Source organism: Salmo trutta, chromosome 39, assembly GCF_901001165.1.
Source record: "Salmo trutta chromosome 39, fSalTru1.1, whole genome shotgun sequence".
Taxonomy (NCBI): Eukaryota; Metazoa; Chordata; class Actinopteri; order Salmoniformes; family Salmonidae; genus Salmo; species Salmo trutta.
Genome location: NC_042995.1, coordinates 10,538,093 through 10,565,426, shown reverse-complemented (window position 1 = coordinate 10,565,426; position 27,334 = coordinate 10,538,093). Strand labels below are relative to the sequence as shown.

Here is a 27,334-nt window from a genome sequence, read left to right as displayed (position 1 = left end):
GATGATGATGTGCTCTACGAAACGGCAAGCCGGCTGGCTGAACATTACAGCAAAGATATATCAGCAAGCTTGGGGCGGCAGGTAGCCTAGGTCCTCATGGTTCCCCACTGTTAGATCTAAACTCAGCAGAAAAAGAAGTGTCCTCTCACTGTACAACTGAGTTTATTTTCAGCAAACTTAACATGTGTAAATATTTGTATGAACATAACAAGATTCAACAACTGAGACATAAACTGAACAAGTCCCACAGACATGTGACTAACAGAAATGGAATAATGTGTCCCTGAACAAAGGGGGGGTCAAAATCAAAAGTAACAGTCAGTATCTGGTGTGGCCACCAGCTGCGTTAAGTACTGCAGTGCATCTCCTCCTCATGGACTGCACCAGATTTCCCAGTTCTTGCTGTGAGATGTTACCCCACTCTTCCACCAAGGCACCTGCAAGTTCCCAGACATTTCTGGGGGGGGATGGCCCGAGTCTTCACCCTCCAATCCAACAGGTCCCAGATGTGCTCAATGGGATTGAGATCCGGGCTCTTCGCTGGCCATGGCAGAACACTGACATTCCTGTCTTGCAGAAAATCACGCACAGAATGAGCAGTATGGCTGGTGGCATTATCATGCTGGAGGGTCATGTCAGGATGAGCCTGCAGGAAGGGTACCACATGAGGAAGGAGGATGTCTTTCCTGTAATGCACAGCGTTGAGATTGCCTGCAATGACATCAAGCTCAGTCTGATGATGCTGTGACGCACTGCCCCAGACCATGACGGACCATCCACCTCCAAATCGATCCCGCTCCAGAGTACAGGCCTCGGTGTAACGCTCAGTCCCTCGACGATAAACGCAAATCCAACCATCACCCCTGGTGAGACGAAACCGCGACTCGTCAGTCAGTGAAGAGCACTTTTCGCCAGTCCTGTCTGGACCAGCGACGGTGGGTTTGTGCCCATAGGCAACGTTGTTGCCGATGATGTCTGGTGAGGACCTGCATTACAACAGGCCTACAAGCCCTCAGTCCAACCTCTCTAAGCCTATTGCGGACAGTCTGAGCACTGATGGAGGGATTGCGCGTTCCTGGTGTAACTCGGGCAGTTGTTGTTGCCATCCTGTACCTGTCCCGCAGGTGTGATGTTACATGTGGTCTGCCACTGCGAGGACGATCAGCTGTTCATCTTGTCTCCCTGTGGCGCCGTCTTAGGCGTCTCACAGTACGGATATGCAATTTATTGCCCTGGCCACATCGGCAGTCCTCATGCCTCCTTGCAGCATGCCTAAGGCACGTTCACGCAGATGAGCAGGGACCCTGGGGATCTTTCTTTTGGTGTTTTTCAGAGTCAGTAGAAAGGCCTCTTTTGTGTCCTAAATTTTCATAACTGTGACCTTAATTGCCTACAGTCTGTAAGCTGTTAGTGTCTTAAACAGGTGCATGTTCATCAATTGTTTATGGCTCATTGCACAAGCATGGGAAACAGTGTTTAAACCCTTTACAATGAAGATCTGTGAAGTTATTTGGATTTTTTATCTTTGAAAGTCCAGGTCCTGAAAAAGGGACGTTTCTTTTTAGCTGAGTTTAGATTAACTCTAATCATCCTTCTGGAAATCATACTTTTAAAATCTAGACTAGGACAAGTCTGAGACTATTTTAAACCGTGTCTGAGATAAGCCATTTTAGTTAGTACAGTTTAAAAGTGCAATTTATTCAAGGATTAGGCTCAATCTGTGTCCGCGGAACTGCACCATAGAGTTTACTAGATGAATGAAGTGACGATCCATTCAGACCAGCCTTACTGATTGAACTTTCATAACTACATTTGTGCAGTTGGAAGTTCTTCAGTGATGTGTAATGTCATAATTCAACACAGCAATAGACTGGGTCATAACTTATGGAGGTCAAATTTATGAAGATAATTTATAGCTAGAACCTGGTTTTACCATGAATAACAGATTTCCCAATCTTCTCCTCTTCTTCGTCTTTAATGATGACATTCAGCTCCAGTGTTTGATTACAGTCTTCCAGCTTCAGTGATGCCATCTCTGGATCCCGCAGTGCAAACTGGGCTCCACTGTCACAATCAGGACCCAGTGACTGTAGGTTTGTACTCAGTGTGGAAGGAGAAAGGCAGTCTGGGTTTGTACTCAGTGGTATTCTGGAAACTCTGGATAGGATGCTAATCCAAAATAGAGGTCTGAGCTCAACCTCCTGGTCCTCCCCTGTGCATTCCACCCCCTCTCATTGTACTGTATGAATGAACCCATTTTGATAAATGGCTTCCTAAAATGCTGTGGTGCTTACTAACACAATAGCAAAGGTTGTGGTAGATGTGGATCAACACAGGTGAGTTCACAGCTCTTCCACTCTGAACAATGGGACATGGAAAGGGAAACGCAAGCTTCCTCTCTGGTTCCATTCCCCAATAGTAAGTGGGTCATACTTGAATTGTGGTATTAATTTAATCTCTGGACTTTTGCACCATAGAAAACTTTTAAATGATTTGAATTTGTTTTGTTTTATTTCACTTTTATTTAAATATGAAAGGAGGCTAGCTAATTGGCATGTAGAGGGGTAGTGACATGCATTGGGTAGATAGACATTTATATGATTTAGCATGCTATGAATTAAACAAAAAAAATTCTGTATAGATAACCCATTGACTGAGCAGCACAAATGAATGTAGAATATGAATTTGTCATTAGCGGATCAATCAAGTTCAATGCAGTTATCCAAATACATTATTCATCAATGACAAAAATAATAAATCTAGTTTTAAAAGACAATTTAATAAAAGAGTTTCAAAGTATAATTAAAACAAAAAATTGACAAATGTTACCTGGAGAAAAATGAGGGTTTAGTAATTTGTACATTTATTTCAGGGGAGGGTCATGTCATTTGGAATCAATTAAATGTCATATTTCTCAGGGTTTGAGAATTAGTTGCTTATTATATCATGATGCCTCTCATCCCTGATTCTCTGCTGGGTAAGCAATATCAAGTGTACCAAGTGTAGTCTCAATGAAACGATTGTTAAGTTCTGAACGAACAGAGTATAAATAGACGGACAACTAGTAAAAGCACAAACCAGATTTATTCAACCCGCTGGATGCTTCAGATGAAAATACAACATACAAGTACATTATTATACCTTCCAACTAGGCCGAGTCACCACTCACAGAGATAATCAGTCTGTATTGATAAGATGACCTAAATCTGTTCCTCTTACTGGTATTGTTATGGCCCTGACTGAGTCCAGAGCAGCGTGAGGTGTGTGAGATAGGACTGTGGTTAGTGTCGTTGGGGTGGGCCCCAAATGATTGTGCCATTATCCAATACATACACACAGAAAAACATAAAAGCCCATGCTCTTTTGGGTAAATACATGAAACTAGCTCCAGTAGGCTAATCTTTGAGTGTGGACTGTATTATATTGTATTATCTGGACTGGAATTACTCACCTCTTTCATTCCATGAACTGTGGAGAGAACATGCCAATCTGGTGCAGGACATGCGGCCTACAAAGTTACAATTATAAGCTAGCAAATGTGATAATCATTTTGAAATATAATAGGGACTATTTTACATTTGTATAATTAGTAGGCAGATGCATATGGATTCATAATATTTCCCCTCATGTTATTAGCCTACCTCCTTTTTCTATGGTTGCTTCATTCCTTCCTGACTTTCAACAGTTAAATAAGTCCTGTTGTCCTCATCTTTATTATTGTAATGACATGCTTGAATAATATAGGACTACAATATAATATAGGACTACAATAAGATAATATACGACTACAATAAGATGCAGACGGCTTTCTCTTCACGAAGATTGAATGGTTTTGGGTCTGAATCAATAACTGCTATATATTTTACCACCATTGAGCGTTGGCTCTTTCAAACTACCCGTGAGTTCTATTGGCTGCTGTAATGAATATTCAGCAAAAAAAGAGCTTGCTTCTCTCTTCCAATAGTCTGTTAGTAGAAGAAATGCGAGTCCAAGAGCTAAGGAGGGTTTAAGGAGAGGCCAGCGGAGCACAGGTGCGTATTGCACAAGAGACAGAGGCTATAAGTTATTAGCTTATTATGCATAACCCATTATTAATAATCTTAATACTGTGTTGACTTTAACTGAAAGAAATAGGCTACCACATCACACCCACCCACACACACACACACACACACACACACACACACACACACCTACCCACACGGAAAGTATTCAGACACCTTGACTTTTTCCACATTTTGTTACGTTACATAATCTACACACAATACCCCATAATGACAAAGCAAAAACGGGTCTTTAGAAATGTTTGCAAAAAAACTCAAATACTTAATATATATATATATATATATATATTAAGACCCTTTACTCTGTTGAAGCACCTTCAGCAGCGATTACAGCCTCGAGTCTTCCAGGTTATGACACTACAAGCTTGGCACACCTGTATTTGGTGAGTTTCTCCCATTCTTCTCTGCAGATCCTCTCAAGCTCTGTCAGGTTGGATGGGGAGCGTCGCAGCACAGCTAATTTCAGGTCTTTCCAGAGATGTTCGATCGGGTTCAAGTCCGGGCTCTGGCTGGGCCACTCAAGGATATTGAGACTTGTTCTGAAGCCACTCCTGTGTTGTCCTGTTGGAAGGTGATCCTTCGCCCCAGACGGAGGTCCTGAGCGCTCTGAAGCAGGATTTCATCAAGGATCTCTGTACTTTTCTCTGTTCATCTTTCCCTCGATCCTGACTAGTCTCCCAGTCCCTGCGGCTGAAAAACATCCCCACAGCATGATGCTGCTTCCACCACGCTTCACCGTAGGGATGGTTCCAGGTTTCCTCCAGACGTGAAGCTTGGCATTCAGGCCAAAGAGTTCATACTTGGTTTCTTCAGACCAGAAAATCTTGTTTGTCATGGTCTGAGAGTCCTTTAGGTGCCTTTTGGCAAACTCCAAGCGGGCTGTCACGTGCTGATTGGTGGAGTGCTGCAGAGATGGCTGTCCTTCTGGAAGGTTCTCCCATCTCCACAGAGGAACTCTGGAGGTCTGTCAGAGTGACCATTGGGTTCTTGGTCACCTCCCTGACAAAGGTCCTTCTCCCCCAATATCTTAGTTTGGCTGGGCGGCCAGATCGGCCATTAACTTGATACTTGTAACCTCACTTTTGAGAAATGGACTTTGAATATTTTTGGCACCTACTGGAGAGCTCTTCTTTGCCCATTCAGCATCGTTCACACCCTCTTAAGCTTTAGCCCCACAGCTAACTGGCTAAAATTGGCTTGCTTGCTAGCTACTTCCAGACACAAATGAGAGGACACCCAACTGACCATTTTACTCGCCCTAGCTGGTTAGGCTGTTGTCATGTTATCCAGATCGTTGGTGACTAACTGTGCTGCTGGCAACAATTTATTTACGCTTTTTTGCAGATGTTTACCGACTCTGGCCACATTCAACTGGTGTTGAGTGTTCATAAATTCATCAGTTATTCTGCGCTCCGGCATACTCAGACTGAATTTACAAATGCAACTGAAATGGTTACTTGCATAGTGGAGTCTTTTGTTAAGACATGTAGCTAGCTAGGTAAACAATTAATCATAATCCCAACTCATGACGTTACTACCTGCATGAATCTGCAGGTAGCTAACCAACCAGGTTCAATGTTAGCTAGCTAACATTAGGCTATAACTAGCAAAGCAAATGGCTCTGAGATACAAATAATAAGATCATACATGTAATGTAAGCTAGCGAGCCAGCCAGCTAACGTTAGCTAGATAGCTAACAGTACACTTTAGCTTGAAATGAAACCACTGTCAAAATTAGAAACGTGTAATATCTGAAAGTCTAGCTAGCTACATTATCTTACCCGTATACATCATGGATGGATGCGTCTCCCTGTCACAGATGCCATGTTTGCCCTTAGTTTGAAGATGTAATCCAGAGACATGGGTTTTCTCCATCTCCTTAGCTAACATACTCTAATTCCACTGATTTCAAACTCGGTCCTCCAGAAAAGTGGAGAGCAACACTTATGCAGAAGTACCAACTAGGCTCGTAATTTAAACAAATGTGTTCGTATTTACAGATGGCACATCACAGACTATACTAAAACAATTTTTTAGCACGGCTGTGCTGCAGTCATAGGTAAGAGTACCGTAGATCAGCACAGCCGTGCTAAAAAAAAAAAGAAAGTTGTCCACAACCTCTAGTGAACATTTGCTTTTATACAATGGGTTACCAATAAATTTTTTTTTAAAAACAGGTCAAACAGTGCAGCTGGAATAACAGCAAAGTAGCTGCATCTGCATTTGTTTAAGCTGTTTTGGATTTCACATGGCATAGAAAATGTGCTCTCTGGTCAGGACACTGTTCAGAGAAGCTAGTCAGGACACTGTTCAGAGAAGCTAGCCATCTACACAGCAAACACAATCATTTCAAACTGACGCTGGTAACACAGCAAACTAGCTGCATTTCATGTCGTTTTACCTGTTTTTCTATCAACATTTCTTTGTATATATCCATAAAAATCACGCTGATTCATGATTTTGATTGGCTGAGAAAAGATGTCCGTTCATTCTATTGGATAGAGAGACTCGAGAGACTCGACTTATTCTGTATCTATGGATGCGACCAAGTCGTTTGTTATCCCTTGCTTGCTTGCTAGCTAGCCAACTATGGCTAACAGTCATGTGAAACCTAGAATAACAGCAAAGTAGCTGCATTTAATTTATTTTTACTTGTTTTTCTATTGACATTTGTATATAATATATATATGCTGAAAACTGATCATCACACACATGCTGTGTCTACTTGCTCATTCACACAGAAAACTACAGAGGGAAGCAGTACTACACAGTCAACCATCAGACTCCATTGTTTCAACAAGAGAAACCTAAGAGGATATTCAACACTAAGGGCCAAGTTCATCTCAATATCTTTGCAGTAGACCCTAACAAAACACCAAAACTGACAAGCTGCACACTGATCAGTAAAGAGAGGCTAACATTCTGTAATGCTCCTTTTCCTCTGCACAGTTCTCTCACAGTGAGAAACAATAGGATTACAGTAGTGTTCCACAATTTCTTCATTTGACCCAATTCACTTACCACTTCTTTAATGAGAATTAAGTGATGGAGTGACTTTAATCTTAGCTGGTCTGAGAGAACTGTTACCAAAAAAGGATACTTTAAAACGGGTCTATTGTCAATCCCCCGAAAACGTAAGATTTGAATATGCAAAAGTCTTGGCTTGTGTGTATCTGTTGGTGTGCTTCTCTCCTGTGTGTGTTTTCTGATGAACTGTTAGAGCACTTGATGTTGTGAAGCATTTACCACAGTCAGAACAAGAGTAAGGCTTCTCTCCCGTATGTGTACGATGGTGTGTTTCTAAGTTTCCCAGTCGAGAGTAACTTCCCCCACAGTCAGAGCAGGAGTATGGCTTCTCTCCTGTGTGCACTCTCTGATGAACTGTCAGAGCACTTGATGTTGCAAAACTCTTTCCACATTCAAAGCAGGAGTAAGGCTTCTCTCCTGTGTGTATACGTTGGTGTTTCTTTAAGCTGCTGTGTCGAGAGAAATTCTTTCCACAGTCAGAGCAGAAGTAAGGCTTCTCTCCTGTGTGTATACGTTGGTGTGATTTCAAGCTGTCCTGTAGAGAGAAACTCGTCCCACATTCAGAGCAGGAGTAAGGCCTCTCTCCTGTGTGTATTCGTTGGTGTTTCTTTAAGCTGCTGTGTTGAGAGAAACTCTGCCCACAGTCAGAGCAAGAGTAAGGCTTCTCTCCTGTATGTATACGCTGGTGACATTTTAATGTATCAATTTGGCTGAAACAAGTCCCACAGTCAGAGCAGAAGTAAGGCTTCTCTCCTGTATGTATTCGCTGGTGACTATTTAACTTATCCAATTGGGAGAAACTCTTTTCACAGTCCGAGCAGGAATAAGGCTTTTCTCCTGTATGTAAACGTTGGTGTATTTTTAAGTTGCTCCGTTGAGAGAACCTCTTCCCACAGTCAGAGCAAGAGTAAGGCTTCTCTCCTGTATGTATTCGTGCATGTGCTTTTAAGGAATCCAATAGGGAGAAATTCTTTCCACAGTCAGAGCAGAAGTAAGGCTTCTCTCCTGTGTGTATATGTTGGTGTTTTTTTAAACTGCTCAGTTGAGAGAATCTCCCCCCACAGTCAGAGCAGGAAAAAGGCTTCTCTCCTGTGTGTGTTCTCTGGTGAACTGTTAGGTCAGATGATGTTGTGAAGCATTTTCCACAGTCAGAGCAAGAGTAAGGCTTCTCTCCTGTGTGTATATGTTGGTGTCTTTTTAAGTGGCTCTGTCGAGAGAATCTCCCCCCACAGTCAGAGCAGGAGTAAGGCTTCTCTCCTGTGTGCACTCTCTGATGAACTGTCAGAGAATGTGATGTTGTGAATCTTTTCCCACAGTCAGTACAGGAATACAGATTCTCTCCTGTGTGTATTTTTAGGTGTATTTTTAGCTTTGATAGAAATGGGAAAATCTCCTCACAATGTGGGCAGTGGTGAAACCTCTTAGCTCTGTGATCATCCTGCTGTTGCTCTCTGGATGTAGAGAATGTCTCAACGTGACCTGTGTGAACAGCATCAGAAGAAAAAAGTCAGTGGTACAAATATTATGAACACCTGCTCTTTCCATGACAGACTGACCAGGTGACAGCTATGATCCCTTATTGATGTCACTTGTTAAATCCACTTCATATCGGTGTACATGAAGGGAAGGAGATGGGTTAAAGAAAGATTTGTAACATTTTTTTAAACATTTTAGTCATTTAGCAGATGCTCTTATCCAGAGCGACTTACAGAAAACAGATTTAAGTGCCTTTGAACAGGGTATGATCGTAGGTGCCAGGTGCACCGGTTTGTGTCTAGAACTGTAATGCTGCTGGGTTTTTCATGCTTAACATTTTCCCATATGTATCAAGAACAGTCCACCACCCAAAGGACATCCATCAAACTTTACAACTGTGGGAAGCTTGAGTCAACATTGAGTCAAAACTGGCCAGCCTCTCTGTGGAATACTTTCAATGACTGGAACGAATTGCAAAAAAATAAAAATAATAATTAACAAAAAAAATAATTATATATATATATATATTTTTTTTTTTTTTTTTTTTTTTCGCTGAAGCTGGAGACTTATAATTTTCCTCACTAACTTTAAACATCAGCTATCTGAGCAGCTAACCGATCGCTGCAGCTGTACATAGCCCATCTGTAAATAACCCACCCAAGCAAGCGCTGTGTGCATATTATGTGTGCCAAATAGGTGCTGTTAGATTACAAGAAAAATTAACTTAACCTGTCTGGGCTAGGGGGCAGTATTGAGAATTTTGGAAAAAATATGTTCCCATTTTTAACTGCCTCCTACACCAACTCAGAAGCTAGAATATGCATATTATTGTTCAGGTTTGGATAGAAAACACTCTGAATTTTCTAAAACTGTTTGAATGGTGTCTGTGAGTATAACAGAACTCCTATGGCAGGCAAAAACCTGACAAGGTTTCAAGCAGGAAGTACCCTGTCTGACAAGGAGTCGTGCGTCTTGCATCTTTTTATTGAAAAGTAAGGATCTTAGCTGTAACGTGACAATTCCCAGGGCTCCGATAGGCTCTCAGAGCCCGGGAAATAACTGAAGGTTTACGAGGGAACCTCAGGCTGAAACACATTATCACCTTTTGTAAGTGGCTGCTCCGAGGACCTTTGAATGAGGCGCGTGCATGAGTCGCTCCTGAGGAGAAATTTTATTCGGCTGTTTAGGCTCAATGCATACTCCCGGTCGGAATATTATCACTAATCTACGAGTTAAATGGCATAAAAATTGGTTTTAAACAGCGGTTGACATGCTTCGAAGTACGGTAATGGAATATTTAGACATTTTTGACACGCCAATGCGCCATGCGTGGGACCGTGAAGAAGCATTCTGATAGTGTCTAGAACTCACGAACAAAACGTCGCTGTTTGGATATAACAATGGATTATTTGGGACCAAACCAACATTTGTTATTGAAGTAGAAGTCCTGGCAGTGTATTCTGATGAAGAACAAGCAAGGTAAGAACATTTTTCTTATAGGAAATGTGATTTTGGTGGAGGCTGACCTGGGTGGGTATCTAAATAGCTAGCCCTGTAATGCCGGGCTATGTACTTAGATTATTGCAAAATGTGCTTCATCCGAAAAGCTATTTTAAAATCGGACATATCGAGTGCATAGAGGAGTAATGTATCTATAATTCTTAAAATAATTGTTATGCTTTTTGTGAACGTTTATCGTGAGTAATTTAGCAAACTGTTAGTAAATTCAACGGAAGTTTGCCGGGGGTTATGCGTTTTCTGAACGTCACATGCTAATGCAAAAAGCTGTTTTTTGATATAAATATGAACTTGATTGAACAGACATGCATGTATTGTATAACACAATGTCCTAGGTGTGTCATCTGATGAAGATCATCAAAGGTTAGTGCTGCATTTAGCTGTGGTTTGGGTTTATGTGACATGATATGCTAGCTTGAAAAATGGCTGTCTGATTATTTCTGGCTGGGCACTCTGCTGACATAATCTAATGTTTTGCTTTCGTTGTAAAGCCTTTTTGAAATCGGACAGTGGGGTTAGATTAACGAGATTCTTGTCTTTAAATAGCTGTAAAATAGTCATATGTTTGAGAAATTGAAGTAATAGTATTTCTAACGATTCAAAAATCGCGCCACTGGAATTTCAGTAGCTGTTACGTAGGTGGGACGAGTTCGTCCCACATACCCCAGAGAGGTTTTAACAGATGTTAGATATCTAGCTGGCAAACATTTAGTTGTGAATTCCATTCTGTAATTAGATGGCGCATGCTGCACAACAGTAACTGACTCACAAGGCTCCGGTCTCTTCTCGTTGTGTGTTTGTCATCAAACACCACGTGACTGGGGGACTACCGTAAACTACATAATAATGTGACAGATGTAATGAAGAAAACAATGTTCTTTATCTCCTCACGTACTGCAAATTTACATTAGTAATTTAGCAGACGCTCAAATCCAGAGCAACTTACAGTAATGAGTGCATACATTAATACTTTTTTCATCCTGGTCCCCATGGGAATCGAACCCACAACCCTGGCGATGAGAGGACCATGATCTACCAACTGAGCTACACAGGACAGACATCTACCTTCTCAATGAAACAGTTCATCATGAAACAGTTCTACTGCAACTTTTCATACACAGTGGGAAGTTGGAATGAATAACAAACTTAGTTAGATAGAACCTGTGCTTACCATGAGAAACAGATTTCCCAATCTCCTCCTCCTCCTCTTCATCTTTAATGTTGACATTCAGCTCCAGTGTTTGACTGCAGTCTTCCAGCTTCACTGATGCCATCTCTGGATCCTGCAGTGCGAACTGGGCTCCACTGTCACAATCAGGACCCAGTGACTGTAGGTTTGGACTCAGTGTGGAAGGAGAGAGGCAGGTTGGGTTTGTCCTCACTGTTGATGTTACCGGTCTCAGACTTAATCTGAGTCGGCCTGTAGTAATAAAGAGAAACGGACACAAAAGTTAAATGTCTTGGCAGTTCAGGTACATTCTATATTCTCTAAAAATTTTATATTTTTTTCTTGTTCAATTATCTAATTTCAACAGGTCAGGTAGCTAAGCATTGACAGCAAAACACTAATTGACATTTGACAAGTACACACTATAAATTAGGCTACACAACGTAAGTGCACTTAATCTATAGTAGATTTCCCAAATTCACATAAATGACAAAAAACATTTAGTACAAGGTTGCAGTTTGTTTTAGGCAGCACTATGTACAATTTTACGGCAAGCGGTACCAGAGCGTCAAGTCTAGGTCAAAAAGGCTCCTTAACAGCTTTTACCCCTAAGCCATAACACTGCTGAACAATTAATCAAATGGCTGCCAGAACTATTTGCATTGACCCCAGTAAGGTCAACGCTTGTTGTATTCGGCATGTGACACATTTGATTCTCCCGAATAATGTTCTCTTCACTGTATTATTTCACTCAAAGACAAATTGTATTTCCCGTTCACACCAGTAACAATTATAGATAAAGATGGAAACTGAATGTGTCTGAATATTATTACACATGTAGAAAACTGATCATCATTACATTCAGCTTCAAAACAGTGCAACCGTAAAATTGCCTCTCTTTGACGCAGACAGAGTGGGCACCGCCATTTTCCCAGCTCGTGAATTTTACACAAAACGACATGTAAAACAAACTCAGAAATCTCAAATAAATTGATTCTTTATTAAATTACCTTGACGAAATGATGTACATCCACTCAGGCAAACCGAAAGTCTCTAACTAGCTAACGTTATGTAAATTGAACATTATTTTTTATCACGTTCTTCACTCACTCAGTCTGACACAAAAATAGAACATAACACCTTAACTAAACGTGATAATACCTTAACGTTTTTATGACATGTTCTTTCGATATTAGAACGTTTAAACGTGCTATTACATACCTGTAACAATGAATTTGAAACGGAGACAAAAGTAATCGTCTCTACTGCACAATTCTGGCGCTTTCTTAGTTATGAAGAATGATGCGCGCCTGGCCGGAACTTCCTGTTCTCCCACTACAGCCACAGAGTTCCTAAACCAAGAGACGCAACAACGCGAGACTTGCGAGAACGCTTGGGAATCAGACCAAGCCGGGGTTTGAGAAGTTAAGGAAAGAAGTGAACAATTCTGATGCTTTTGCAGCGGCTAATGGGGATCCTAATAAATACCAAAAAGATTAGTAGGTTGATACTCTTCTTCCAACATCAGTAAAACCGATTGACTTTCCTCCTTCTTTCCATCTACACACGGTTTAGTGCTCCAAACACTCCAGGAATCTTCTGCATAAGAAGATGAACCTCATTGTCCGAGGAAACTCCAGATATAACACATTTTGTACGACCTTTACATAACACCTTTATTAAACTCACCAGATCATTTTCTATCAATGAATGTCGACTTGATTAAGCAATAAGGCACAAGGGGGTATGGTATATGGGCAACATACCACGGTTAAGGGCTGTTCTTAAACACAACGCAACGCGGAGTGCCTGGCCATATACCACAAACCCCAGGGGTGCCTTATTGCTATTATAAACTCGTTACCAACGTAATTAGAACAGTAAAAAGTAATGTTTTGTCATACCCCTGGTATATGGTCTGATATATTACGGCTTTCAGCCAATCAGCATTCTGGGCTTGAATCAGGTTCATTATTGTAAATAAATACCCTTTGCACATGTGCATAACTATAGATAAATCCGAAAGGAGAGTTTGAGAGATGAAAGCTGGCAGAGGATCTCGAAATCTCTGAGCAAGAAACATTTGGATGAACATAAAACAAACGAATGTTAGGCTAATTTATGGCAATTGTGCAGTTATTATGTGCCAGATTGTAAGACTACAGCCGTTATAAATGACCTATTTGCGAGATTGACTTGTCATTTCAAAAGACATAGGCAACAGACTAAAATCTGGGTTTATGTTTCTAATTACATTTTGACATAGTTTGCTTCGATAAAGGCAGGTAGCCTGATAGACCTACATATCATTTCAGATAGTCTACAGTAGCCTAGACAAGATGTAGGCAAGATGTAAACTGAACGATTTAGCAGCTTGCTTACTTTAGATTTCCAGACTAATTTATTCAACATGAAAGCGAGACAATTTCTCAATTACCTGCTGGAATAGGCTACTGAGGGATGGGCTCATCATTTCAATCACTGAATTAAATATGAACAATATGAATGTTAACTGAATATGGTTGTCAACAACAGCCAGTGTTTTTTAACATTTATTTTACCTGTAGCCTAATCTGACTACTGTTACTGTCAATCTAATGCGTTCATAATAAAATTAATAACATTTCTGTTTGAAAAAGCTAGCCTTAGCTTTCCTAACTGATTGACTATATTGGTTCCTGACTTTCCTGAAAGGTTGCATATCGCGGTGGCTATTCGATGCTAATGCAGAACGCCACAGGATGTTTTTGTGCTGGTTAAGGGCAGTCAAGTCTGCGGTGAACCAAGGGCTATATCTGTTCTTAGTTCTATATTTTTTGAATGGTGCATGCTTATTTAAGATGGAGAGGAAAGCACTTTTAAAGAGCAACCAGGCATCCTCTACTGACGGGATGAGGTCAATATCCTTCCAGGATACCCGGGCCAGGTCGATTAGAAAGGCCTGCTCGCTGAAGTGTTTTAGGGAGCGTTTGACAGTGATGAGGGGTGGTCGTTTGACCGCAGACCAATTACGCATGCAGGCATTGAGGCAATGATCGCTGAGACCCTGATTGAAGACAGCAGAGGTGTATTTAGAGGGCAATGGTTTCGGATTTAGGGTTGCAACTGGTAGGTTCCTTGATCATTTATGTGAGATTGAGGGCATCTAGCTTAGATTGTAGGACGGCCTGGGTGTTAAGCATGTCCCAGTTTAGGTCACCTAACAGTACGAACTCTGAAGATAGATGAGGGGCAATCAATTCACATATGGTGTCCAGGGCACAGCTGGGGGCTGAAGGGGGTCTATAACAAGCGACAACGGTGAGAGACTTGTTTCTGGAAAGGTGGAATTTTAACATCAGCACTCCATTATTGGTCAGACCAACCATACCCAGGTCCATGCTGATCAGCGTAATGTTTACATAGCAGGTTAAGAGAACTAACCTGGCAGGTTGGGATAATTAACCTAGCAGGTTGGGATAATTCACATGGCCGGTTTGGAGAATGAAGTTAAGATTAGGAAAATGGTTAGGATAATTAACGTGGCAGGTTATGATAATGAGGTTAAGGTTAGGAAAAAGGTTAGGGTTTTGCTTAGATAAAATGCTACAGTTGTCAAACAATCAACTGGTTGTGCAACAATCAAATCAGCCACACAAAACGGTCTTGAGTGGCAACAAATCTTCTCAATTAGCTGATTCACTTTCCATACACCCACCTCTGTTGATCCTCCCACTTCAGTCAACACGCCCACTTTCAGACACAATCTATATATGCTGTTACCAAAGACTCTTGCTTATGGCTGGCTGAGCTAGCTAGATTTTTCTACCCAGAGACCACCAAAGAAAATCCTGATTGGATATTTTTTTCTCTTCAGTGTTAACCCTTCTCTTTCCAACAACAACTGAAGAGATGAAATTAGAAAATGTTTACAATTATTGTTAAAACGAAATACAAATGAAAAGAATTGTAACGATGAAATACAAATTAGAAACGAAATTTTATTTAAAATAATATATACATTTTTATCAAGCCTTAGCCTTCAGATCTAGATTAAATCATCCTGACTTTAAATCTAGACTAGGACAAGTCTGAGACTATTTTAAACCGTGTCTGAGAAAAGCCATTTCAGTTAGTACAGTTTAAAAGTGGAATTTATTCTAGGATTAGGCTTAATCTATGTCAGCTGCACTGCACCATAGAGTTTACTAGATGAATGAAGTGACGATCCATTCAGACCAGCCTTACTGATTGAACTTTCATAACTACATTTGTGCAGTTGGAAGTTCTTCAGTGATGTGTAATGTCATAATTCAACATAGCAATAGACTGGGTCATAACTTATGGAGGTTTAATTTATTAATAGCATTTATAGCTAGAACCTGGTTTTACCATGAATAAAATATTTCCCAATGTTCTCCTCCTCTTCATCTTTAATGATGACATTCAGCTCCAGTGTTTGACTGCAGTCTTCCAGTTTCACTGATACCAACTTTCGATCCTGCAGTGCAAATTGGGATCCACTGTCACAATCAGGACCCAGTGACTGTAGGTTTGTACTCAGTGTGGAAGGAGAGAGGCAGGCTGGGTTTGTCCTCACTGTTAATCTGTCAACTCTGGATAGGATCCCAGTCCGAAATAGAAGTCTGAGCTCAACCTCCTGGTCCTCCCCTGTTCATGCTACATCCCCTCCCATTGTTACTGTGTGTATGAACACATTTTGAACAATGGCTTCCTAAAATGCTGTGGCGCTTACTAACACAATAGCAAAGGTTGTGGTAGATGTGGATCATCACAGGTGAGTTCACAGCTCTTCCACTCTGAACAATGGGACATGGAAAGGGTAACACAAGCTTCCTCTCTGGTACCATTCCCCAATAGTAAGTGGATCATACTTGAATTGTGGTTGTAATATTGTCCCTGGACTTTGGCACCATAGAAAACACTAAATAAATGTAAAAAAATTACAAATACATTAGTTTTATTTCACATATATTTAAATATGAAAAATGTCCTTTATACTGCAAAACATTATTTGTATGCATTGTAGAACATACTGGGGGCTAGCTAATTGGCATGTAGAGGTGTAGTGACATGTATTGAGTAGATACATAGACATTTAAATTATTTAGCATGCTATCAATTAAACAAACACATTTTCTGTATAGATAACCCATAGGCTGAGCAGTAGAATGTAGAATATTTATTTTTCATTAGCGGATCAATCAAGTTCCATGCAGTTATCCAAACACATTCTTCATCATCAAGGACGAAAATAATACATCTAGTTTTAAAAGACAATTTACTAAACATATGTAGTAGTTTCAAAGTATGTATATCATTAAACAAAAGTTGCTTAGGGAGAGGTGAAATTTACATAATTGTTACCTGGAGGAAAATGAGGGAGTGTCATTCTTTTTAGATTTCAGTCAAGGGGAGGGTTTAGTATTTTTTAATTTAGTTCAGGGAGTGTCATGTAATTTGCAATCAATCAAATGTCACATTGCTCAGGGTTTGAGAATTAGTTGCTTATTATATGTCATGATGCCCCTTCTCCCTGATTCTCTGCTGGGTGTGCAATATCAAGTGTGCAAAGTGTAGTCTCAATAAAAGGATTGTTAAGTTCTGAACGAACAGAGTAGAAACTCAGATGGACAACTAGTAAAAGCACAAACCAGATTTATTCAACCTACTGGATACGTCAGCTGTAAATACAACATACAAGTCACACAATGACATATTTATACCTTCCAACTAGGCAGAGTCACCACTCACCCCCTATAAGATAAACAATCAGTCTATTTCTCAGAGGACCTAAGTCTGTTCTTTTTACTGGTATGGTCATGGCCCTGCCTGTTCAGAGCAGCGTGAGCGGAGAGGTGTGTGAGATAGGACTGTGGTTAGTGTCGTTGGGGTGGATCCTTCCAGGCCCTCCTCCTAGAGGTTTCTTCTCTCTTCCAACATGATCCATAGACTATACTATAGGCCTAGGCTATACCAAGACCATGCTCGGAGACAAACAGTGCAAAGTTAAATTTATAAGAAAATGTACTTTCTTTTCATAGTTTTTTGTACGATGGCACTTCAGGAGGCAAGGCTGCATATCTGTGTGCGCAGACTTAACCTACTGATGTCCTGCTCAGTTGGAGAGGGTGAACCTGAAGATGAGGAAAACTAGAGCTATGGCTAGAATTAATTTGAATAAAAACAATGTTTCATTGCAATGTTTTTTCTTATTGACCTCTCAATAAGTCATATTCGAATAATTTCCATTATTCTTTATTTTTAAACCCCTATTTGTCCTCTTTTTTTTGTACAACTTTTTTGCTACATATACATACATTTTACCAATACATTTTACATACATGGTACTTTTATATATAAAACAACAATACATTACCAAACAAAGTCTTTAATCCCAACCTTCAGCCACTCTCAGCCATCCCACCTATCACCATAGACTGCCCTTGTTTGGTTTCCATGTGCCATATATTTTTCAATTGTGCTGTGATGTTTTACAAAATGTTTGAATCTTTTTAATCGTATATTATCCACAGATTGTGAGCTAAAGATGAAAACCTTTCCTACGAGTATTATTGTATTATTTATTGATTGCCTATGGCTTTCCAGATCACCCAACACTGCTATTTGTAAGGTTCATTTCAAGTGCATGTTGTGGTTTTTTAACCATTCCTGAACCTGTGATTAGAAACAAGCTACATAGGGGCAATACCAGAATAAGTGATCTATTGATTCTGTCTCTTTGCAACAAAATCTACAGAGCTGAGATTGTTGTATTCCCCATATATATATAGCATTCTGTTTGTGGCAATACTTTTATATAATAATTTAAATTGAAAAACTAAGTGTTGAGTCAACTGTAGGTTTTTGTACCAGTTCATAAACCATGTGCCATGGAATTGGTACATCGAACATTTCCTCCCATTTATTTTGCAACCTGTATGGCTCAGCTGTCATCATTTTTGTCCTCAGATGAAGCTGGTATATTTTTCTATTCATACCAATTCCTTTCAGCCAATTTGTATCTTTAATATATGGCAGGCAAACAAGTTCCCTACTTTCTCCCTTTTCCACTTGCCTCCTCTATTTTCGTGGTAGTGCTGCAATCAGTTGGTTCTAAGTTTGGATTGAGAAGATATTCCCGTATATTTTCGACAACTGCATATGTGACATAACTCCTCACTTTCTATTCATAATTTAATTAATAAATATAATACCGTTTAAAACATTTTTTCCATAAAGAATGTTTTTTTTATTAATCAATATATTTGAGTTTAACCATTACATTTGTTGTAATATTTGTTCTATCTTTTCTGGAGGACAAAACTGAAATTGTAGCCAGCTTTGTATGGCTTGATTAAGAAAGGGCAATACCATAAACAAAATTTCATTTTCAATTAGTCGGAAATGAGAAGTAATCTGTATGAAGGCAAAAAAAGCAATTTTTGAACAAAGGATGAGTTTTTCTTAAACCCAAATTGGTTTTCCAGTAGATTAAGTATAACTTATGTATGAGTGAAGCTTTTAGTGAGAGAATTAAAGCTTTAATATTTAATCATTTTAGCCCACCAAACTCATATTCATTATATAAATAGGCACGTTTAATTTTGTCTGGCTTAGCATTCCAAATAAAATGAAATATTTTTTGCTCAAATGGTTTTAAAAACAAATCATCTGGAGTAAGCAATGCTATTAGTAAGTAAGTAAACTGTGATGGACCAAAGAGTTAATCAATGTAATTTTTCCATAAATAGACAAGTATTTACCTCTCCATGGTTGCAGAATCGTATCAATTTTTGCTAACTTTCTATTGAAATTAATTGTGTTAAATGAATTTATATTTTTTGAGATGTGAATACCAAGTATGTCTACTTCACCATCCACCCATTTTATTGGTAAACTACAAGGTAGTGTCAACACTATTTTTTTAACGATCCAATACGTAATATGGTACACTTGTCATAATTATGTTTTAAACCTGAGGCGCTAGAAAAGTGATCAAGATATTCAATGAGACTGTGCAGGGATCCAGATTGCATACTTAAGAAAAAACTAGAGTCATCAGCATACATTGACACTTTTGTTTTTATCCCATGGATTTCTAACACCTTGATGTTCTTGTTTGATGTAATTGTAATAGCTAGCATTTCAATGGCCATAATAAATAGATATGGAGACAACGGACAGCCTTGTTTTACTCCTCTTAAAAGCTCAATACTTTCTGAGAAGTAACCATTGTTTACTATTTTACATCTGGGGTTGCTGTACATAACTTTAACCCATTGTATAAGAGATTCACCAAAATTAAAGTATTCCAGGCATTTATATATAAATTCGAATCGTACTTTATCAAACACCTTTTCAAAATCTGCTATGAAGACCAGACCTGGTATCTTCAATGTTTCATAATGTTCAATTGTTTCAAGTAATTGTTGTATATTATCTCCAATATATCATCCATGTAAAAAACCTGTCTGATCAGGATGAACAATATCTGGTATAACCTTTTTTATTCTATGCTATGCATTGAATAATGTGAAGTGTTAGAGTCCTCCAGTTTTTTAAATGGACTGGATCTTTATACTTACCACCTGGGTCCTGTTTTAGTAGTAATGAAATCCGACCTTGTTGAGTACCTGAAATTCTACCATTTGTATAAAAGTAATTAAAACATGCTATTAATGGATCTTTGAGTACATCAAAAAAGGTCTGATATCCCTCTACTGGTATAGTGTCAAGCCCTGGTGTTTTTCCAGACTGAAAAGATTTTATTGCCTCAGAGCTCCTCTTCTGTAAGTTGGCCTTCACACCAGTCTTTCTGTAAATGTGTTAATTTTACATTATTATAATTATTAATATTATTATTATTATTAGGAAAGAAATCCTTACAGTTATCATTCAGTGGAAATGGAGACTGAAAAGAAAACATATGCTTAAAATATTTTTTCTTCCTCTTTCAAAATATCATTTGGTGAATCATGGATAACTCCATCATTTTAATGAGTTTCTGTAAATTCTTTCTGGTAGAATTTCTGTGTTGAAGATTCAAAAACAATTGTGTGTATTTTACCCCATTTTCCATCCAATTCGCTTTATTTTTGTAATACATTACACTTGATCGTTCTTGAATAAGTACCTCCAGTTCTTTTTGTTTTTCCTGTAACATATTTTGTGCCTCTATAATACAGTTTCCATTACCATCCATTACCACCATTTTATGAATACTTGACCAGCCTCAACGTCAACAGTGAAGAGGCGACTCCGGGATGCTGAGCCATATCTCAGACTGGCCAATAAAAAGAAAAGATTAAGTTGGGCAAAAGAACACAGACACTGGACAGAGGAACTCTGCCTAGAAGGCCAGCATCCCGGAGTCGCCTCTTCACTGTTGAGGTTGAGACTGGTGTTTTGCGGGTACTATTTAATGAAGCTGCCAGTTGAGGACTTGTGAGGCGTCTGTTTCTCAAAGTAGACACTCTAATGTAATGTACTTGTCCTCTTGCTCAGTTGTGCACTGGGGCCTCCCACTCCTCTTTCTATTCTGGTTAGAGCCAGTTTGCGCTGTTCTGTGAAGGGAGTAGTATATAGCGCTGTACGAGATCTTCAGTTTCTTGACAATTTCTCACATGGAATAGCCTTCATTTCTCAGAACAAGAATAGACTGATGAGTTTCAGTAGAAAGTTCTTTGTTTCTGGCCATTTTGAGCCTGTAATCGAACCCACAAATGCTGATGCTCCAGATACTCAACTAGTCTAAAAAAGGTAGGTTTTATCGCTTCTTTAATCAGAACAGTTTTCAGCTCTGCTAACATAATTGCAAAAGGGTTTTCTAATGATCAATTCGCCTTTTAAAATGATAAACTTGGATTAGCTAACACAGCGTGCCATTGGGACACAGGAGTGATGGTTGTTAATAATGGGCCTCTGTAAGCCTATGTAGATATTCCATCACAAATTTCCAGCTACAATAGTCATTTACAACATTAACAATGTCTACACTGTATTTCTGATCGATTTGATGTTATTTTAAAATGGACAAAAAAAGTGCTTTTTTTCAAAAACAAGGACATTTATAAAGTGACCCCAAACTGTTGAATGGTAGTGTACGTTCGTTGTCACTGTTGATATTGTCCTGCAACGTGCTGATCTCCTGGAAGGGATCAGCTAAGGAAACTTAAGAATTTTCTTAGTACCTCTGACTTTGCTAGGTTTCTGTCTATTCGGTGCTGGCTGGCACCCCTTCTATTCCCATGGGGGGTTCCTGTGGACCCACTTTGACGTGGTGGTTTGTTGACCTTTGCTGATTCTGATTTGATAAGCTACAGGTGACAGTTTCACCACAATCTCGTGAGGCCCTGTCCAGTGGGGCAGGAACTTTGCCGCAACGCCCGCAGGGTTGGTGTATATGTAGTACCACACATAATCCCCGACCTCAAACACCTTTTTGTCGTAATGGGTCTTGTCACCTTCTGCACTTCTCTCCAACTTTCCTTGAGCGTACGCAAAGGTAGTTTGGAGGTGGGTTCGCAAGTCCGTCACGTGTTGATGAGCCGTGTAGGCGGTGGCTGCAGCGACATCTCCCGGTTGGTACAGGAGATGCAGTGGAAGTGTAATTTGCCAGCCCGTCATCATCTCGATTGGTGTTATTCCTGTAGACCTGTTGCGTGTGGCTCTGATCGCAATCAGTACCAGTGGGAGTTTGAAGTCTCAATCTTTGTGGTTGGCTGCCACATATTTCCTTAGGATTCTGATGATGTGGGGAGATACTTGTCACATCTGGCCGACCTGGCAAATGGGCCAACCCAGTCGATCTGGATCAAGCTCGAAAATCTAGCTGTCCGGGTTCCTTAGCTTTGCTCACAAGCTCTAGAAGTGACAAAATTGGCAAAATGCCCATTGGCAATTTTTTATTTTACCTTTATTTAACTAGGCAAGTCAGTCAAGAACATTTTATTATTTTCAATGACGGCCTAAGAACAGTGGGTTAACTGCCTTGTTCAGGGGCAGAATGACAGATTTTTACCTTGTCAGCTCGGGGATTCGATCTTGCAACCTTTCGTTTAGTAGTCCAATGCTCTAACCATTAGGCTACCTGCCGCCCCAATGTGGGCAATAGTAGTAGTGCCCAAGAAGTTAATGAAGTTGGGATACATGTTTGACAGAAACAGTTGTTTGAAAGGCAATAGCTCTTCCATTCCTGTTTCAGTGAGCATGCCAAAGTAAGCTGAACGAAACCTATGATAGTATGCTTGTGAGTGTTCATTTCGAGGTTGTTTGACATTGTTAGCCAACGAGCTATCGTGTTTGCGAGTGGCAGAACCACTGAATTCAATTTTCAAAGCCGTGGAAAGTTTAGCGTAGTCGTTTTGCCACGTGTTGCTGTTGTAGACGGATGAACCGTGTCACGTGTCTGTTGGACATTAGCTTCAACAGGTAAAGCCTGTCAGTATTTGTAGCATTAGGGTAGCCATCCAAGGCGTCCTCTATGTCTGCTAAGAACATCTGTGTTGTTTGGCTTTCCTGGACCGGGGTCAAAAACGCAGAGGTTTGACAATTTTGTCAAGGCGATCCCTGCCAAGTGCGCGGGGAGCATCTGCACCCTCCTGTGGGGAATTGTGGGCCAAAAGGCCAAGAGGAAAAGCCAAGCTTTGGTTGTGTTGCCGAGGAGGCGCCAGGTTACTGTGGGCCGAATGGCCAAGAGGAAAAGACTGAGGGACCCCTAAGAGAGGTGAAGTCTGAAATCTCCTGTCGTCTACATTCCTTTGTTCCCTGAGCTCCTGTTGTGAGCTAGGTTGCTCGTTTAGGTAGTCCCACGATAGCGCGTGACTGTTCTGGAGTTCCTCAAGATGATACCTAAGGGTGGTATTCTGCTGCATCACAGAGTCCACCTGGGAGTTGAGGGTGTTTATCTTAGACACGTAGGTGTCGCACTTGCTCCGCCCGGCCTCATACTTATCTGTCATGTTTTTCAGGGAGAGGTCTCGAGTGCGGAGCGAGAAATTAAGTGATGCAATGTCCTCCTTTTGCTTGTTCTCAAATGCAGTTCCTCGGCTAGCAGTTGTTTGTCTTTGTCGGCTTTTATTGTCAACTTCCTGGTTCTCCACCTGTACCTTCAACTCCACAGCTTCCTGCTCGTGCCTCTGCTGGGCACTGAGGTATTGGACCACTGTCCATCTCTGCTGGTGGGCATAGTTTAGGGCTAGACTGGAGAGGACCTTCACAAGGCCTGTGCCTGATGGTCTATTGTGGAGAGCGTCTGTCGCAATTTCTGCAGTTTTTTCGCTGATGGCATTGTGATCTAACATTCTCAGCCCCTCGGCATAGTTAGGATTGGCATCACTGCGGAGGTCAGCGATCAATCTTTCCGTGGTTGGGGGTTCACTTATTAGCGAGGGAATGGGTGGCAACTCATCCGATAGCTTGCTCATTATAAAGATGATCAGTTATTTCAATTTATATAGTTAGGGTTGAGTTGGAAGCTGCAAACACGACTTAAATCAGTTTATAGACGTCAATGAATCATCAATACTGGATCAGTAATGTGGGAGTTGGCAAAGTTTTATTGATTTATCAATATTAATGATAAATTCAACCTTTATAGGCTATTTTGGCATTAAACTTTAAAATACCTGAAAGCGTTGCTGTATCTATGTTAATGTGGAAAAGGTTAACAATGTCTCAATCAGTTCGTGTATTATCCCAATAAATGACCTGAAAAGGTAGTATGGCAATTTAACTTATTTATTAAATTGAATGAGACAATGATATCCAATCAGTTGAGATTGGTTGGATACCATACAGTGTACCCTGTTGTAACAAACGTGAGCAACAACCTCTCACTCAACGTCAACAAAACAAAGGTGATGATAGTGGACTTCAGGAAAAAGCAGAGGGAGCACCCCCCTATCCACAGGACAGTAGCGGAGATGGTGGAACATTTTAAGTTCCTCGGCGTACACATCACAGACATACTGAAATGGTCCACCCACACAGTGTGGTGAAGAAGGTGCAACATCGCCTCTTCAACCTCAGGAGGCTGAAGAAATTTGGCTTGTCACCTAAAACCCTGACAAACTTTTACAGATGCAGAATTGAGAGCATCCTGTCGGGCTGTATCACTGCCTGGTACGGCAACTGCACCGCCCTCAACCGCAAGGCTCTCCAGAGGGTGGTGCGGTCTGCACAACACATCACCGGGGGCAAACTACCTGCCCTCCAGGACATCAACCACCCAAGCCACTGCCTGTTTACCCCACTACCATCCAGAAGGCAAGGTCAGTACAGGTGCATCAAAGCTGGGACTGAGAGACTGAAAAACCATTACTAACACAGAGGCTGCTGCCTACATACAGACTCAAATCATTGGCCACTTTAAAAAGTGCCACTTTAATAATGTTTACATATCTTACAATACTCATCTCATATGTTTATACTGTGTCTTATACCATCTATTGCATCTTGTCTATGCCGCTCATCCATATATTTATATGTACATATTCTTATTCCATCCCTTTAGATTTGTCTGTATTAGGTAGTTGTGGAATTGTTAGATTACTTGTTAGATATTACTGCATTGTCGGAACTAGAAGCACAAGCATGTCGCTACACTCGCATTAACATCTGCTAATCATGTGTATGTGATCCAATAAAATTTGATTTGAGCATATGGTTGCTGTCACAAGAAATTATATAAAAAACATTTTTTTTAAATCTTATCCCTGAAAGCTGAAAATCCCACTGGATTCTAGCAAAGGCAGGACTTCCAACAATACCAGATCAGTAATGTGGGAGTTGGCTCTAATGAGCTCGCAAATGTAATTTCAATTCAGATAATGTTATTGATCAATCATACCTGTCTAGGCTATTTGGAAATTAAACTTTAATTAACCTGAAAACGTTGCTTAATCTAAGTTAATGTAGAAAGTTAAATGAAATCATATCATACACTATAACCTGAATTATTTAAAAACAACTACTGGCAATTCTTCACCACCAGAGGTCACTAATAGCTCATAGCATTCAGTAAATCCCCTACACTGATTTGTGTCAAATATACAACACAAGTCAAGGGAAAAGTTTGTTTAATAATGAGTTACCGTTTCCCAAATTAACTCAAAGAATATATAGATTTCATAGCAGTCACCAATTAATTAATTTGCTCAGTCTCATTCTGAATGTCGCATCATTAGTAAATCTGCACAAACCCGGGTCTCACTAATTATTCCGTACCACACAAATTGAGTTGATTATTTATTTACCGATGAGCTAAATGATAACACAAGATACATATACACAAACAGTCTAGGTTATTGGATAAAACTTCATACAATGGCAACAGGTCCCTAGTGGACCAACACAAGATGGAGATTTACAGAGAGAGATTGAGAGATAGAGCGCAAATGAGAAATTCAACACTTGGATACATTTGTAAACTATGCTTAGTTTCAGCACTAACACCTTGCCCTGAACTGCCCCTGTTATGGGTAAAAAGTGTAATGCATGTATTTATGTGTTGCCACAGTAAGAGCAGAAGAAAGGCTTCTCTCCTGTGTGTGTTCTTTGATGAACTTTTAGCTCAGATAATGTTATGAAGCATTTTCCACAGTCAGAGCAGGAGTAAAGCTTCTCTCCTGTGTGTTCTTTGATGAACTTTTAGCACAGATGTTATGAAGCATTTTCCACAGTCAGAGCAGGAGTAAGGCTTCTCTCCTGTGTGTATACATTCATGTTGTTTTAGGTGGTTCGATTGAGAGAAACTCGCCCTACAGTCAGAGCAGAAGTAAGGCCTTTCTCCAGTGTGTGTTCTCCGGTGAACTTTTAGAACAGTTGATGTTATGAAGCATTTTCCACAGTCAGAGCAGGGGTAAGGCTTCTCTCCTGTGTGTATACGTCCATGTTGTTTTAGGTAGCTCGAGTTAGAGAAACTCTTTCTACAGTCAGAGCAGGTGTAAGGCTTCTCTCCTTTATGTATACCTTGGTGACGTTTTAAGTAGCCCAGTTGAGAGAAGCTCTTCATACAGTCAGAGCAGGAGTAAGGCTTCTCTCCTTTATGTATACCTTGATGACTTTTTAAGTGAACCAGTTGAGAGAAATTTGCCCCACAGTCAGAGCAGGAGTAAGCCTTCTCTCCTGTGTGTATACGTTCATGTTGTTTTAGGTGGCTCGATTGAGAGAAACTCTTTCCACAGTCAGAGCAGGTGTAAGGCTTTTCTCCAGTGTGTGTTCTCTGGTGAACTTTTAGAAAAGTTGATGTTGTGAAGCATTTTCCACAGTCAGAGCAAGAGTAAGGCTTCTCTCCTGTGTCCACTCTCTGATGAATTGTCAGAACCCCTGATGTTGTGAATCTCTTCCCACAGTCAGTGCAGAAATACAGATTCTCTCCTGTATGTATTTTTAGGTGTATTTTTAGCTTTGATAGAATTGGGAAAATCTCCTCACAATGTGGGCAGTGGTGAGACCTCTTAGCTCTGTGATCTTCCTGCTGTTGCTCTCTGGATGTAGAGAATGTCTCAACATGATCTCCTGTGTGAACATCAGAAGAACCAGTCAGTTGGTGTAATATAAAGTGCCAGTCAAAAGTTTGGACACACCTACACATTCAAGGGTTTGTAACGCCCTGGCCATAGAGAGGGGTTTTTGTTCTCTATTTTGGTTAGGCCAGGGTGTTACATGGGTGGGCGTTCTGTGTTTATTTTTCTATGTGGGTTTGTTTCTTTGGTTGGCCGTGTGTGGCTCCCAATCAGGAACAGCTGTAGTTCGTTGTTGCTGATTGGGAGTCATACATATGTAGCCTGTTTTTCCTTTGGGGTTTGTGGGTGATTGTTTTTTGTTTAGAGTATTTCCTGACAGGACTGTTTTGCTGTCGTCTTTTGTTTATTTTTGTATTGTTCTCTTTTTCAATTAAATTTCAAGATGAACACACATCCTCCGCTGCACCTTGGTTTCATTACTACGACAGCCGTTACAGGGTTTTTCTTCATTTTAACTATTTTCTTTCATTGAATAATAGTGAAAACATCAAAACTATGGAATAACACATATGGAATCATGTAGTAACCCCCCCAAAAAAGTGTTAAATCAA

General features: G+C 40.2%; 3 protein-coding genes across 7 annotated transcripts in view; all 3 read right to left on the bottom strand.

Moving 5' to 3' along the window:
* The window catches only part of LOC115179515 (zinc finger protein OZF), a 919,448-nt gene that overhangs the window by 138,607 nt on the left and 753,507 nt on the right, over window positions 1-27,334 (bottom strand). The gene's annotated exons all lie outside the window — the stretch shown is intronic.
* The window catches only part of LOC115179539 (gastrula zinc finger protein XlCGF17.1-like), a 558,171-nt gene that overhangs the window by 84,845 nt on the left and 445,992 nt on the right, over window positions 1-27,334 (bottom strand). The gene's annotated exons all lie outside the window — the stretch shown is intronic.
* Window positions 6,699-26,875, bottom strand: LOC115179556 (zinc finger protein 260-like). The gene is made up of 2 exons (XM_029741188.1): window positions 25,913-26,875; window positions 6,699-8,460 (listed from the first exon to the last, which is right to left on the bottom strand). The coding sequence occupies exons 1-2, from the start codon at window positions 26,849-26,851 to the stop codon at window positions 7,183-7,185; spliced, it is 2,217 nt and encodes a 738-aa protein (XP_029597048.1). The 5' UTR covers window positions 26,852-26,875; the 3' UTR covers window positions 6,699-7,182.